Genomic DNA, 13995 nt, shown 5'->3' with positions numbered 1-13995 from the left:
GAGGCAAGCAACAGGAGTGAGGAATCTGTTAATTTCTTCAGTGGCACTTGAACGTGCTTTTCCTCTGTAACTCTAATTTCCCTGAGACCCTCCGGAAGCGTTGTTTCTCCCTTGGGCGATATGCATGTGTGTGAACCACAGAGATGAACCTGTTGGAGGACTGACTGGCAAGAGAGGCATCAAGACAGGCTGGTGACAACTCTGAGAGGGAGGGGTTAATAGAAATAATTGTTGGGGAGAGCAAAGAGATCTAAACTTTTCCTGCCACACAGCCCACTGTGGCTAGTGTGATGTAAAAGCAAGTAGGAAGGCTTTTTTGATGTGTTCGATGTGTCCTGAGGTGACTCTGAGGCAGCCACAGCAGCAGGTTTCGCTCCTGAGCTGAGAGCCTCTGACCGGGGTGGGGGAGGGGCAGACAGCCTTGTTTTCAGGCTCCCAAGGAGGGCAGCAGCATTCACGGGGCCAGGGACATGGCCTCATGGAGGTGGTATAATCAGTAGGCTTTATATACCAGTTGCTGAGTTTACATTAGTATTTGTGAGTCTAATGATACATTTGTTCATGTTATTAATATTTATACTGCATAGGTACCATTTACTTAACCATGATCCTGGGCCAGGTTTCTAAATGCTTTACATGTACATGAAAACATTTAATCCTCACAATAGCACCTTGAAGTAGATATTATTACCCTAATTTTACAGAGACGGAAATTGAAGTACAGAGAGGTAGGTTAAATGGTTTCCCCAAGTCACACAGCTTGTAAGGGCTGTTGCTGGGATGTGATAAAAAGGTGTTGGGAATTCTTGCCAAGAGTGAATCCTTCGAAGATTAGGGTTTAGACAAAGTTTCAGTAGCAATGTGTGTTTCATATGGCTGTTCTACCTGGTTTCTTTTATTTTTACATTGAAGTACGTTTGACACACAATGTTACAGTAGTTTCAGGTGTCTATATGTTACGCTATGCTTACTACCAGTGTAGCTCGCTCCCATCTGTCATCAGGCAACACTATTACAATACCATGTTCTACCTAATTTCTATCAATCGGTGATGAGGAAAGCTGTTTGTTGGATGCTAGGAGGGATGGAGAGTAGTAGTGGAGATAATATAAATCAGTATCAGACAAGGTCCTGTGTCAGTCAGTTTATACTCACGTTGAGAACATCCTATAGTTCTGAGGTGGCTCGGCTCAAATTCTCTTAGGACTTTCTGCCCCATGTTTGGGAACTGTCCTGTGTAATACTGTAACTACTAGCTACATATGGCTGCTTAAACTTAAAATTTTAATTCCTCAGATAGAGTAGCCACATTCGAGAGCTCAATTGCCATATGTGGCTAGTGGCTAACATGTTAGTGCAGATATAGAACGTTTCTATCACTGCAGAAAGTTCTTGTGGACAGTGCTATTTGGAAAAGTCTTTTGACTTGAGATAACCTGCCAAAAGAGGCTGACTAAACCCATATCTCTTACTTTCTTTTTCTTGCTCTGTTTCATATATGTTATGCTTGGGAATAGCTTCTGACTCCAATAAGAATGTAATGAAAGCCATTACCCTGAGAATACACCTACACAATTATACACAGAAATTTGCATACAACTTTGGTGGTATCATGGACTCTTCGTGTAATAGTTACCCATTGGTGCACAGCAAATTACCCCGAAACTCAGTGGCTTAAAACAACAAAGATTCATTATCTCATATAGTTTTGTGGTCCAGGAATTCAGTAGTTCAGCTTAGTGATTCTGGCTCAGGACTCTCATTAGACTGAAGTAGGGTTGCCAGATTTAGCAAATAAAAATATAAGACGATCAGTTAAATTTTAATTTTAGATAAACAATAAATACTTTTTTCAGTGTAATAGTCTCATATTTTACTAAAAAATATTCATTGTTTACCTGAAATTCAAATTTAATTGGACATTCTGTATTTTTTTTTTTTAAGATTTTATTTGACAGAGAGAGACAGACAGAAATAGTGACAGAGAGCATGGGGGGGAGGAGAGGGAGAAGTGGGCTTCCCGCCGAGCAGGGACCCCAACATGGGGCTCGATCTCAGGACCCTGAGATCATGTCCCGAGCCGAAGGCAGATGCCAATTGACTGAGCCACCCAAGCGCCCCGGGCATTCTGTATTTTATCTCACAATCCAGTCATGTGTCAGCTGAGGCTTTCATCATCTGAAGACTTTCAGACGAGGGTTCATGGATCCATTTCCAAGATGGCACATGAACATACCTAGCAAGTTAGCTCTGGTTGTTTGCAGGGGACATCGGTTCTTTGCCACATGGAGCTCTTTTTGGACTGCTTGAAGGTTTCCCTCAAATAACAGCTGGCTTCCCCCAGAGTGATTCAAGAGAGTTCAGTATGATTTGTGACCTTACCTTGGGAGTCACATTCTGTAATTTCTGAAATATTGTATTGATCACACAGGTCACTTCTATTCATTGTGGGAGAGGATTAGATGAATACCAGAAGCAAGAATCACCGGAGGCCATCTTGGAGACTGGCTCCATCCTCTGGAATTTATACATGGAGTTCATAGCCTATAAGTTCCATGATGGTAGAATTTTTCTATTTTTTTTCTTCATAGTCATAGCCCTGGTGGCAATAACAGTGCCTTATAAATTTTAGGGACTCAATAAATATTTGTTAAATGAAGGAATAAATGGACTCAATTCAAATTCTCGGACCTAAAAGATTCCTTTGGTCCCTAGAATGTCTTGTAGGAACAAAAGATGCTTCCCCAAAGAGGTTGAGAATGAAGATATTAGAATATAGGTAATAGGAATTTGTAAAAGGGTGCATGAATTTAATAACGTTGCTAATGAATGATGGTGATGGTGGTGGTATTCAACAAGGGCCAGTCTCTGTGTTAGAAACTTCTTGTTATGTACATAATTTCACGTTTGTAACCTTTCATGTAGGCATTGTGAAATAGAGTAGGGAGTTATGATTCAAATGCTGTGAGAAAGGTTAACACATCCATGCACACACATGCACGCACACACACATGCACGCACACACATGCACACACATGCACAAACATGCTCACACACACATGCACGCACACAAATGCACGCATACACACACACACACACACCATGCTCTGGAATAACAATAGAAAGGAAACCATGAGATTTAATACAATGTCAGAGTGGGTCTTTTGTAGAAAAGCACCTGGCATAGTCTCGACACAAAAATTACAACCTGAGAAAGAACACGCAGGTTGAAGTTTATCATAAGACTGCTTTTTAGAAAGGAAAGAGTGTGGGTAGTAATTCAAGGCTGGCAGAGATAATAAAGGACAAGGCTAAGTGTGGAAATAACAGTGGCCCTCTTGTTAATGGCAGCAGAATTGTTTCAGGTTCTGTCATTTTTTGCTATCTGCTGGGACATAAGCTTCCCAAGAGAGAGGGGTAATCTGTGCGAAGCTATGTGGCTGGCAGCACTCAAATCACAGGTTATCCTTCAAGTGAATGTGTGGGATTTACTTTTTACTAATGGAAGCCGGCAGGGAGACCCTGGAGGGCAAGGAATACGCCATCACGTCAAGATCCCCATGCTAGGCACCATCACTTTCCTCAAGGTGCTGCAAGTCTGCAGGTTGTGAGGATGAAGACAGGAGTCAGTTGTAGAAAAAGCCTAGCAGTTTATTTCCTGGCGGTTTACAGAAGGACGCTTAGCTCTTTACACCTTCTCAGCAGGGTCTGCAAGGCAGCTTCGGCTGCTCTCTGGACACTGACGCAGGGGTCTTGCCGAAGTGCTTGGAGCCCTGCAGCAGAAAGCATAGCGGAGTTCAGTGAACGGAGAATGCCAAGGCTCGAGCTATGCCGCAGCGCGAGGCTCCATGTTGAGGGTCAGCTCTACGTGGAGGTGGGGGCCCCATGCTTACACTCTATCCCAACGGGCAGGATTTGGATCTTCAAGCTGAGAATCTATCTTAACGCTGAAGCAGGGGAAGAGAAGATCCTGACCTTGTGATCAGTAGGTTTATAGATAATCGGAAAATAACAGTCTGTTGGGAATGATGCCCGCAAAGGGCTAGAGCTGGGGGTTGCTTTATGCTCAGGAAAAATTCTAGTATGAAGGGAGCATTAGAGACAATCATGAGGTACGGTGATTCTCAGTTTCGGGGCTAACAGGGAACTTGGTGCAGCATTAGCTTCCCTTTCTCAAAGATACGTCTTCAACAGTATGCTGAGCAGAAACTAGGGCTGGTACTCACGTGTGGTCAGTTGTTCTTTGTCTAATAACTGCACGTACTGGTTGGTCAAATTGAGAACAATGGCATCTAAAATCAACAGGGGAAACAGATACTAATTTTACTGTAGAGGAAGAGGCCACGAAAAGCATGTCAGGTCAGAAGTTAAGTGGTCTGGCTAGTGAATGAGCAAACTGTCGGACTCTTTTTGTGACCCCAGGGCGATACCAGGGCGATGTCTCTGGGGTCTTGAGTGCCATGTCTGGAAGTGGTCCCTCACCTGTCCTCCCAGAGGGTGCCAGTTGTTGTTAGGGTTTCAAAGGTGTGTAAGATAGGATCCTTGTGTTCAAAAAGTTTGCCATGTAGCTGGAGGCATCATATACATGATCCAATAAGAAATCCTTAGGTTTTAACTCAGTCTTAAATGTGGCCAAGAGAGTAGGCCTGTTCGCGGTGGGCTGGATTCATTAGAATATGGGTCATGATAAAATTTAGAATTTCCTAATAGAAGGATCCTCAGGGATTCACTTATGTTCTTCTTTTATTTCATAGATCAGACAAAGAGGCAACACAGAGAGGTTGAGTCCGTTGTCCAGGATCATCCAGCAGAGCCCAGATCCGCTGGTCTCACCGACACACCTTCCACTTGTACCGTGCAGCTAAAGCTCTCAGCTTCAGCTGAGCTTAGCAGGTTTGCATTGGCTGATGTTAAGGGACGATGCGGAGGAAGCATTTAGGCACGGCAGCAGGCTTGGGGCAAAGACTTGGGCAAAAGAAGGAGCGATGACTTGGAACCAGAAGAGGCATGAAAGGCCCTTAAGCGGGGGAGGGTCTAACGGGAGGAGAGAGGGTGTTGGGAAGTCAGATGATGTTACAAGTTTTCATTTCTAAAAGAGAACAGGTTCCTTTGAGGGAAGATATTCCAAGATGCAAAATGCATTCCTTTCCGGCATTTTTTTTTTGTCATCCCAGTCATTCCCGTGTTCATGGTGGAGTAGCTTCCCGTTGAAGCCAGACTAGATGGGAAGGAGCAGACCCATCTGAGTAGGGAGAGCGGGTGTGCCCTCACCTGTGAGTTTGACCGCAGCGCTCCGGATCGTCTCCCAGCTGCTGCTGAAGAAGGTGAACGAGTGTGTGTGGAGGATCCACAGGATTTCCTGGTTTTTCTTTGCCTGAAAGAGACACATATTGCAAAGAGGACAAGTGGGAGGTGACCTTTAGTGAAATCTGGCATCCGGTAGGTCCTACATAAGGAAACTACAGGCCATGAACACTCACACAGCTGTTCATTATTCTATTGGGAGATGTCTTATGGTTATTTCAAACCTGAATTTAAAAGTACTGGGGCTTGTGGGACTAATCAACAGGTGTGTTTCAGGGATCTCGAAGAACAGATCCTTGTCAGGACTTGGGAGAGAGCGGAGGGTAATGGGGCAGGACACCAAGAATCATTGCAATCCTTCAAACCAGTTCTGACTGTTGTCAGAGATCCCTTGCTGTGTTGTTTGCCTTTCTGGGCTTTGCCTGGACTTTGGGCTGTGCGTTTGCAGGCAGCATTTACGACATACTCACCAGTTTCACACAGAATTGCCTGTAGAAATCCCTGGCCCTTGGTAGATCCTGGCCATCTAGGAGATGATCTAACACCCCATAGAGTTCCTGAAGGCCCAGGAAAGGGATGCAGATGACCAGGACGTCACGGCAAGCCTAAGAAACAGAGTGTTTCAAGTCACCGTCTAGAACCCTGGATCCCCTTCTGGAAGGGAAGGATGCTGCCTAGTGCTAGGAGAGGGGCAGGGGACACAGAGATGCAAAGGGTTTAGAGTGAGTACTGGCACCATCCCACTTTCAAAGACGGAAGAGCAATCTGAGACAGAGAGAGAGAGAGAGGGCAAGAAAGGACCTAGGGTCGAAGAAGCAGTTTTCAGGTTTGGTTGAGAGAGGTGGCCTCAGATCTGGCTTCTGGACCAGCTAGACCAGACTTACTGGCACTTGCTGGCCGTGGGGGGAGGGGGAGGTGCAGGGGTCTGTGCAAAGGCCACTTACAGCTCCGACCTTGGGATTGGGATCCCAGAGGTGGAGAAGGAATGAAATCATGCTCTTTTTTATTTCTTCCGCAAAAAAAATCTTCCACCTTCTTCCTGTGAGGGATGCCAGGTTCTCAAACAAGAAGATGGCAGTCAGTCTCACATCATCCTGCTCCTGTGGTGACAGATGCATGTCATGGGTGAGTCCCCCTCACAGGCCACCCCCCCGCCGGCGCCCACCCCCTCCCCCACCCTGCCCTGTCCCAATTGCAGCAGAGGGAGGCGCTGCTGAGCTCTTGTCACAAGGCCTATGTGAGCCGAGAACGCTCTTCCATTCCTAGCAGCTCCTCACTCACACTCCGTGAGTTTACATGACCATGGGTCTGGGCGTCAGGTGATGCCCTAGAGCTGGAGACTTGGTTTCTGTCATTGAGTCGCTACTGGGGACACAGACCACAGGGATGGTAAACAGGGAGTACTGGCAACAAGAGGCCAGGGAGGGTTCCTGCTTATTGTGTATTTTACACAAATTAGCCCGATGGCATCACTATCCTAGAATTCTGGGGCTCTTAATCTAAAATTGCCCGAGGCCCAAGACTCTTCTCTAAGATCGCAAATACTTTCCAATAGGATTAAAGGCAGCTCAGAAGTTTGAGCTCTGGGTCTCAGAGACAGAGAATAAACAAACAAGTGCCTAGCCCTATGCTTGCATATGTGAAATTCTGGAACTTTCCTTGCTTGTTGTCCAGGATGGTAGGCAATGATTTTAAGAACCAAAGGATAAGGTGGTGGAGAAGGATGCCCATCTGTTATCCTAGACATTTTGCTGATACTGTTCAGAGTTCTAACAAACACTGATGGATTTTTCTGGAGGTTTTTCTTTCTTCCTTCCCCCCTCCCCCAGGTCTAGCAGACTAGTTTAAAATACCCATATAAAGGCAGAGGGATGAAGAGAAAAGTCGTCCTGAGTAGCAGAATATTATTTTGGATTAGCAATAAACAAGGGTCAATGGAAAGCATCCCCATGAATATGAGGAAAAGAAGAGAGAGCAGAATTAATTTTGATGGCAAGGTAGAATGTCAGAAATGGGCACGTAAACAAAAATGCCATAAAAAAGGAAGTTAATAAAGATCTTTCAGAAAAAATAAAGATGGCTTGTTGGGACACGGCCAGAAAAGGTAAATGAGTGCATGAGACATGACTTCATATAATGGAAATGGAAGTAGAAATGTTTAAATGTACTAGGAATGAGGCCAGGATATATTTTTAAAAGGTTTATTTATTTATTTATTTTTAAAGATTATTTATTTGAGAAAAAGCGAGCAAGAGTGAACGGGGGAGGGGCAGAGGGGAAGGGAGACAGAGGGAAAGGGAGTGAATCTCAAGCAGACTCCCTGCTGAGCACAGAGCCGGAAGTGATGCTTCCTCCCACAGCCCTGAAATCATGACTTGAGCTGAAACCAAGAGTTGGACACTTTACCAAATGAGCTACCCAGCCACCTTTATTTATTTATTTATTTATTTATTTATTTATTTATTTATTTATTTATAAAATATTTTCTTTTTAAGTAATCCCCACACCCAACTTGGGGCTTGAACTTACAGCTCTGAGATCAAGAATTACATGCTCTACTGACTAAGCCAGCCAGGTGCCCTAAAAGGTCTCTTATAGAAAAAGAAAGCAAACCAATTAGAAAACACCAAAAAGGTAGAAAGGTATTTACTTTTTTCAAAATATTTTAAATGTTCTGAAATCAAATGATAGGACCTAATGATAGGTCAAGGAATGATAGGAAAAAGCAGAAAAGAAGCAGCAAACCTGTTGTGGGTGCTGGGAGAGATACTAGAGTTTAGCGTCCTTGTTTCAAGTTGAGAAAATGGAGCCATACAGAGTAAGGTGACTGCTCGGGGTCGGTGAGGGGACAGGAGTGAGCAGGTCCCAGAATGTGGGGTGGCAGCCATATTTTCTGTTCTACCATTTCATTGAAGTGTCACCATGTTTTGAGAATTCCAAGAAAGTGCTTCAATATTGAAAGAAAGGGAGGAGGGAAGAAATTTGGAGATTACAGAATTGTATGCTTAATCTATAGAAAACTATTGGGGCAAAGTTTCATAAAGTATAGTTCAATTTATTTGTGGGAGGAGAGCATCAGCAGAGAATGAATAGCATGTCATTACTAAGATCTAAGTTTTATCAAACTTCACTTTAATACAAATACGATGGAACTGATACCTCTTGGGGATGAGAAAGTTCTAACCTAACAACCCAGGAAGACTTCAGATATTTTTCTTCTGTGTAAGACTGAGAAACATTATCTTAACCACAAAACTCATAGGTGATTATTGGAGGCTCAGATCCAAGAGAATTATCGTCACTGGACCAACAACAACGCCGGGGAAGCTAACAAAGAGTTGGGGAGCTGTAGGGGTGACTTCAACGCTTTGCTGTCAAAGATCGTCATCAATTATCTGTGTAATGAAGAAAAGAACATCTTTGTTACTTTACAGAAGACACTACATTGAGTGGGAGCCAAGTAAGCAGTTTTGAGGACAAGATGAGAATGAAAAGTCATGTAGATACATTGGAGAAAGTAGCTGGACAAAAGCAGAAAGCTGCTTGCAAAGGGCGGGTTTGGGCTAGCAAAGAAAGAAGGGAAACTGAAAAATACAGAGCTGGAGAATTATTGACTGCGGGCGTATGTTGCAGACTAAAATCTAGAGGCCTATAGGGTAAACAAATTGCCAAGGAGTCAGGAAGAAAGGGCAAGATTAAGAAAAAAAAATTGGAGTGGATAAATAGGAAAAAATCAGACCTGGAGGTAATTTTTCTTGAGGTTGTATTCAGTACTCTGCAGGCTACTAGAGACACAACGCAGGCACTGGCTTGTAAAATATTTAAAGAGCTGAAAAATTAGGTTTAGGATGAATAATGGAGGAAATGAAGACTTTTCAGTCTGGAGAGTAGAAGGTAGAAAGGTCATCTAATCAAGCCTTAATGTTTAAGAGGAGGAAACCAGCAGTTTTCCATCTCCTCTGACAACACAACATGAGGAAACAGGTTTCGGTCACAAAAATAGATGTAAGTTGGAGGGGAAATAGATTTTTATACCGATGACAATGAATAAACCAAAAATAAATAATAAAATCTAGTTTTCCGGGAGGTATGAAGGAAAATGTCCTTTCTTTGCCTAGGGTCACTAACTGATCTTTTTTTTGAAATTGATTTCTAAGCTATTGACTAGATTGGGGCTTTACAGAAGATTTTCCTGTAAAAGGTCAGGTGGTAAATAACGTAGACTTTGGGGGCCATATGGTTTCTGTAACAAGTAAGGAACTCTGCAGCTAAAGTGTGAAAGCAGTCACAGACGACACGGAACCAACGAGCATGGCTGTGTGCCAAGAAAACTTAATCTACGAAAAAATGCTGGGCGGGATTTGGCCCTCTGGCTGTGGTGTATCCTGACTTCTGGATTAAATGAACACACAAGCATTTTGAACCGTTAACGCTTGGATGTGGAGAAGAGTGTTGGAGGTGGCAGGCCTTTATTTGGGCCCTGGTTCTCTGTTGAGTACGGTCATAATTTGTGGAAATGAGACAGGGAAGAGAGGAAAGCTATGGAAAGGGACTACTAGTGAGTGTATTACCCTTATGGGCAAGTGGGGCTCAATCCTTGACAGGGGTGGAAGCTGGGGAGTTTATCTGCAAACTTTCATTTCTTATTGTTTGAGGGTTGTCCCCCAACACGTCTGGCCCCCCCCTGCTCAGAGCGATCATGATCCCCGGCCAGAGAACACGTTCAGGCAGAGGGAGAGCCAGGAAGCCAGCAGCCTGCCCAGGAATGTACCAGTGATCTCTGTGCAGGGGACGCACAGCGGGAAGGCCAAGGAACACAGACGGGGCAGACATTGCCTGCTACAAGCGCTACCTGAATCTCTGTTCGCTCACTTCTGGGGAGGGAAGATTCCCGAACAGGCTCACTTACGTCTTCAAAGAAGGTTCTTGTTTGCAGCACTATCTCTTTGAAGTAGAAGCTCACGTCTCGGTCCGTGAGCAGCTCCAGGATCTTTTTCAGAGCCTTCAAGCTTTCACAGACGACCTCGGTGCGGGCCAGGTGATACAGGCCTCTGATGATAGATTCTAGTATTATCTGCTTATGCTTCTTCACCTATTTTGAAATAAGGTCTCTTAATCTCGAAAACTGTTCTGAGTGCAGGTGGACGAGGGTGGGGGACTCCCGGCAAGGACACTGGAATTCTGTGAGGGTCACAGATACTTCAACCCGAGAGACACCACTGTAGCGATCTATTTGGATTTTTACTTAATTTCTATGCAACCACGAGGTGTGGGTTAGTAAATCATTATTTTAAACTCTACTTAAATGTCCCCCTGCCCCATACTCCTTTTACCTTGTGAGGGGCTCCAGAAGCTGTGTTACCAAGTCCTCGGATGGCCATTTGCCTCAAAGTGGCGTTGGAGTCCCAGGCACTCTGATCCATGAGGACCAGAACTTCCCGTAGATTCCCATGCTTCCAAAGGACCGGCTCCTTCACGAGCTGAAAACAACCCCTTCGCCCCTTTAGTGAAGGGAGTGGCCTCCCTCAGGACAGTGACAAGTGCATCATAACTACAATGAAAGACTAGGGTCCAGCCGCTCAGGGAGTGGAGGAGGAACCCTCACGTGAATCAGCAAGTATTGCAGAAACTAATCTCTAGAAGCGAGCAGCCCACAGGTCGAGGTTACATGGTGACAAGAGCCACAATACCTAGTTAAGAAGAGGTTTTCTAATCTAAATGGAAAAAATGGGAAAATGGGAGTTACTGACAGTGTTCCTTCTGGGACAACCTTTATGCCAGGGTGTGAGGTGACAATAATATACCCGTTGATTACTTTTTGTTTTGTTCCTGTCATATTTATTCTCCAGGCTTCTCTGTCCTGGGACAGTTGGTTTCTGCAGACCGGAGTGCAGGAAGAGGCTGGGGGTGGGTTCTTTTTTCTCTCTCTCATTCCCTGCTGGGGTACCATATTTCTGGCAGTGGTTGGATCTCTCCCCTCCCAAAGCTTCCCTGAAGGGCCCTTTTCTGTGGTTCTAGCTCCCACTGAACTCTTGACCCTGAGAGAAATGCCCTGAGGGGACCCAGAGAGCCTGCTGAGCAGTGACGCGGCTGCTCTTTCTTGCCTCCGAGAAGAAAGCGGTGCCGGTGATCCGGTAGTTCTCTGAGGAGGAGGTGAGAGATGAGAAGAGTTGCTCCATGATGTCCAGTATGATTCCACGTTGCCACACCGCCATGCTCCTAGAAAATGCAAGGCTCCCGTTGTAACAGAGACTTTTTTCTTTCCAAACAAGGAGGAAATTTGGGTCTATTTCTCTCTTAGGAAAATAAATGATCTAAGAAGGAATGTTTGATGAAAGAGCACTAATGCTTCCACTTGAAAATAGCCATCCAAGTGCCCAATTTAGGTGAAGTTTTCCTAACACTGTTCACGGCATCACGAGATTTTGGAGGAGTGGTGGTGTCTGGGCTGCTCGCACTGTCTCTTCCCACCTCCCTCTGCTCTTTCTTCTTTGTTTTTTCTTCTGGATTATAAGTCCTTAGTGAGTCCACTGCTCCCAGCGAAGCTGCCTACGTTTCATTTCCCCTCGATTTTTAGTTTTCTCCTTTGTGTCCAGTTCTAGAAGGCCCGCCCGTTACCTGGCTAGTGCACACACGCCTACATGGTGGGCACTGGGACTGCTGAGGAGGGTCCATAAGTTGTCCCCCTCATCAGATTCCCTGGCAAGGCCTTCTTTCATGGCTTGGGTTTGCACACACTTCAGAGTCACCGTCGAGAGCCTGGAGGAGACAGTGGGCATCACAAAAGTAAGCCAACCCCATGCAAGGACTTGTGAATCCCCGAGTTCACTCTGTCTGTTCCCCACAAGGCTCCCTCACTCCGGGCTGAATGGGCGCCGTGCAAAGGGAAAAACAGGCCGCCTGATCTCACACTTTAGTTTTGGGGTCAGAGGGGACATGGAGATGATCTGAACTAGTAAGTAAAATGCCACAAAACCTTGTCAACCTCTCATGAGAAAATAAAGCCCGAAGGATGGGAAGTGCAAACTCCACTCTTTGCTGATTCTAAAACAGCGCTCGGGAACCAGGACGCGTCTTGCAACAGATGGTGTGTTGCGATGGTTGGCTGGACAGTGCCTGTGCTGGAGACAGCAGGACCCATGCAACCACGGGTACGTGTGTGCACGGAGCCATGGCTCTTTATACTGCTGTCATTGCAGCGAAGTGGCATCTATTAATGGAACTACATGTGTGGGGCCTAAATGCTTCTTAGAATGTCTTTCAAAAGGTTGATTTGACACCAGAATAAAAAGTTATGCAAAAGGACAGGGAAACTGAGCATTGTGAAGGAGGATAAAAATCTATACCTAATCATTCTAAAAGAGCTCTTTGAATAAATATACGGTAAACATTTGAAAGTATGAGAAAGCATTAATTCATGGCTTAGTTGGGCGTCTTTCTTTTTCAATAATACACAAAATAATTTTGCTTCCTTCAATGGGTGACGTCCTCAGTTTGATAAAATATGGCTTCGATTTTTACTTCTCTTCTTTCCTTGGTGGCATTGGCTATCACGGAATTCCAGCTTTCCTTGAAGGGTCTCAATGAGAGAAAAAGAATGAAACAGAGCTCTATGGGAGTATGCAGAGCAGCCATGCATCATTCTGGGACCGTTCTGGGTAACGGCGCTGGGGCCCGGCTCAGGGAAGAAGAGGGCACCAGGGTTCAAGGTCAGTGGAGCCTCATTTCCTTGTGGGTGGTGGAGGCCACAGCAGAAGGCATAGACCTTGACTGCCACAGCCCCTCGTCTAGCGCCTGGGATCCGGACAGCTGGGGAGGGCCCTGCGGCCTGGCCATGTACCTGCAGGGGTCTGCGGTCTGCTGCCGTTCTCCCTGCTGCATGACCCGCCGCCTGTGGCTCCAGGAGGAAGTGGGCATTTTCTGGCCCAGGGTGCAGCTGACCAGCTTCAGGAGAAGAGTGAATACCTCCGGGTACAAGCTGGTGATGGGGGTGCCTGTTGAGACCACTTCATACATAGCACAGGCCACCTGAGGGGAGAGAGGACCCCGCGGTCAAGCAGGACATCTCCCTGGCCTGATCGTCAAGTTTGTTTTCTCCCCAGAGGATTGCTTTCCAAGTTGACTCCACTCGGGGTAAAAACTAAGCAAAATAGAGCAAAACAAAAACAAAAACAGCCAGAAAAGAAAGGGTGTATTGGTCTGGAAACTTTTCAACTCAGAATGTGTTTCTCTCTCAGGACTGCCATGTTGGGCAGCTCCAAATTCCAGGGGGCACCGGTTAGGTTAAGTAAAATCTTTCCCAGCATTGAGGTCTTTCACAAGGGTGCTTTTGGATATCTTTTTTTTTTTTTTTTTTAAGATTATTTATTTATTTATTTGACAGAGAGAGAGAGCCAGCGAGAGAGGGAACACAAGCAGGGGGAGTGGGAGAGGAAGAAGCTGGCTCATAGCGGAGGAGCCCGATGTGGGGCTCGACCCCGGAACACCAGAATCACGCCCTGAGCCGAAGTCAGACTCTTAACGACTGAGCCACCCAGGCGCCCCTGCTTTTGGATATCTTGAAGACAAATTTGGAAATACAGATACACCAATTTTCTTTGGGATGATGAGAAATTTGCTTCTAAAAGTGACAGCCACAGAAAAAAGTACTGCCTTATTTGTCCAATCTAAGTGGGAGTTGATTCAAAATCA

The 13995-nt window shown here is 45.4% G+C and overlaps 1 protein-coding gene across 1 annotated transcript in view; it reads right to left on the bottom strand.

The window, feature by feature from the left end:
- Positions 1–3666: 3666 nt before the first annotated feature.
- Positions 3667–13995, bottom strand: part of MROH2B (maestro heat like repeat family member 2B) — a 58117-nt gene continuing 47788 nt past the window's right edge. The window contains exons 33-42 of the mRNA XM_008692759.1: positions 13145–13332; positions 11923–12063; positions 11409–11523; positions 10638–10784; positions 10214–10396; positions 6249–6404; positions 5775–5909; positions 5272–5374; positions 4227–4292; positions 3667–3773 (exon numbers count right to left, since the gene is read on the bottom strand). Coding sequence (XP_008690981.1) covers positions 3667–3773; positions 4227–4292; positions 5272–5374; positions 5775–5909; positions 6249–6404; positions 10214–10396; positions 10638–10784; positions 11409–11523; positions 11923–12063; positions 13145–13332 — 1341 coding nt within the window. The remainder of the gene's footprint in view (positions 3774–4226; positions 4293–5271; positions 5375–5774; positions 5910–6248; positions 6405–10213; positions 10397–10637; positions 10785–11408; positions 11524–11922; positions 12064–13144; positions 13333–13995) is intronic.

This window comes from Ursus maritimus, unplaced genomic scaffold, assembly GCF_017311325.1.
Source record: "Ursus maritimus isolate PB19 unplaced genomic scaffold, ASM1731132v1 scaffold_15, whole genome shotgun sequence".
NCBI classification, from domain to species: domain Eukaryota; kingdom Metazoa; phylum Chordata; class Mammalia; order Carnivora; family Ursidae; genus Ursus; species Ursus maritimus.
This window is presented reverse-complemented; position numbering and strand designations above follow the sequence as displayed.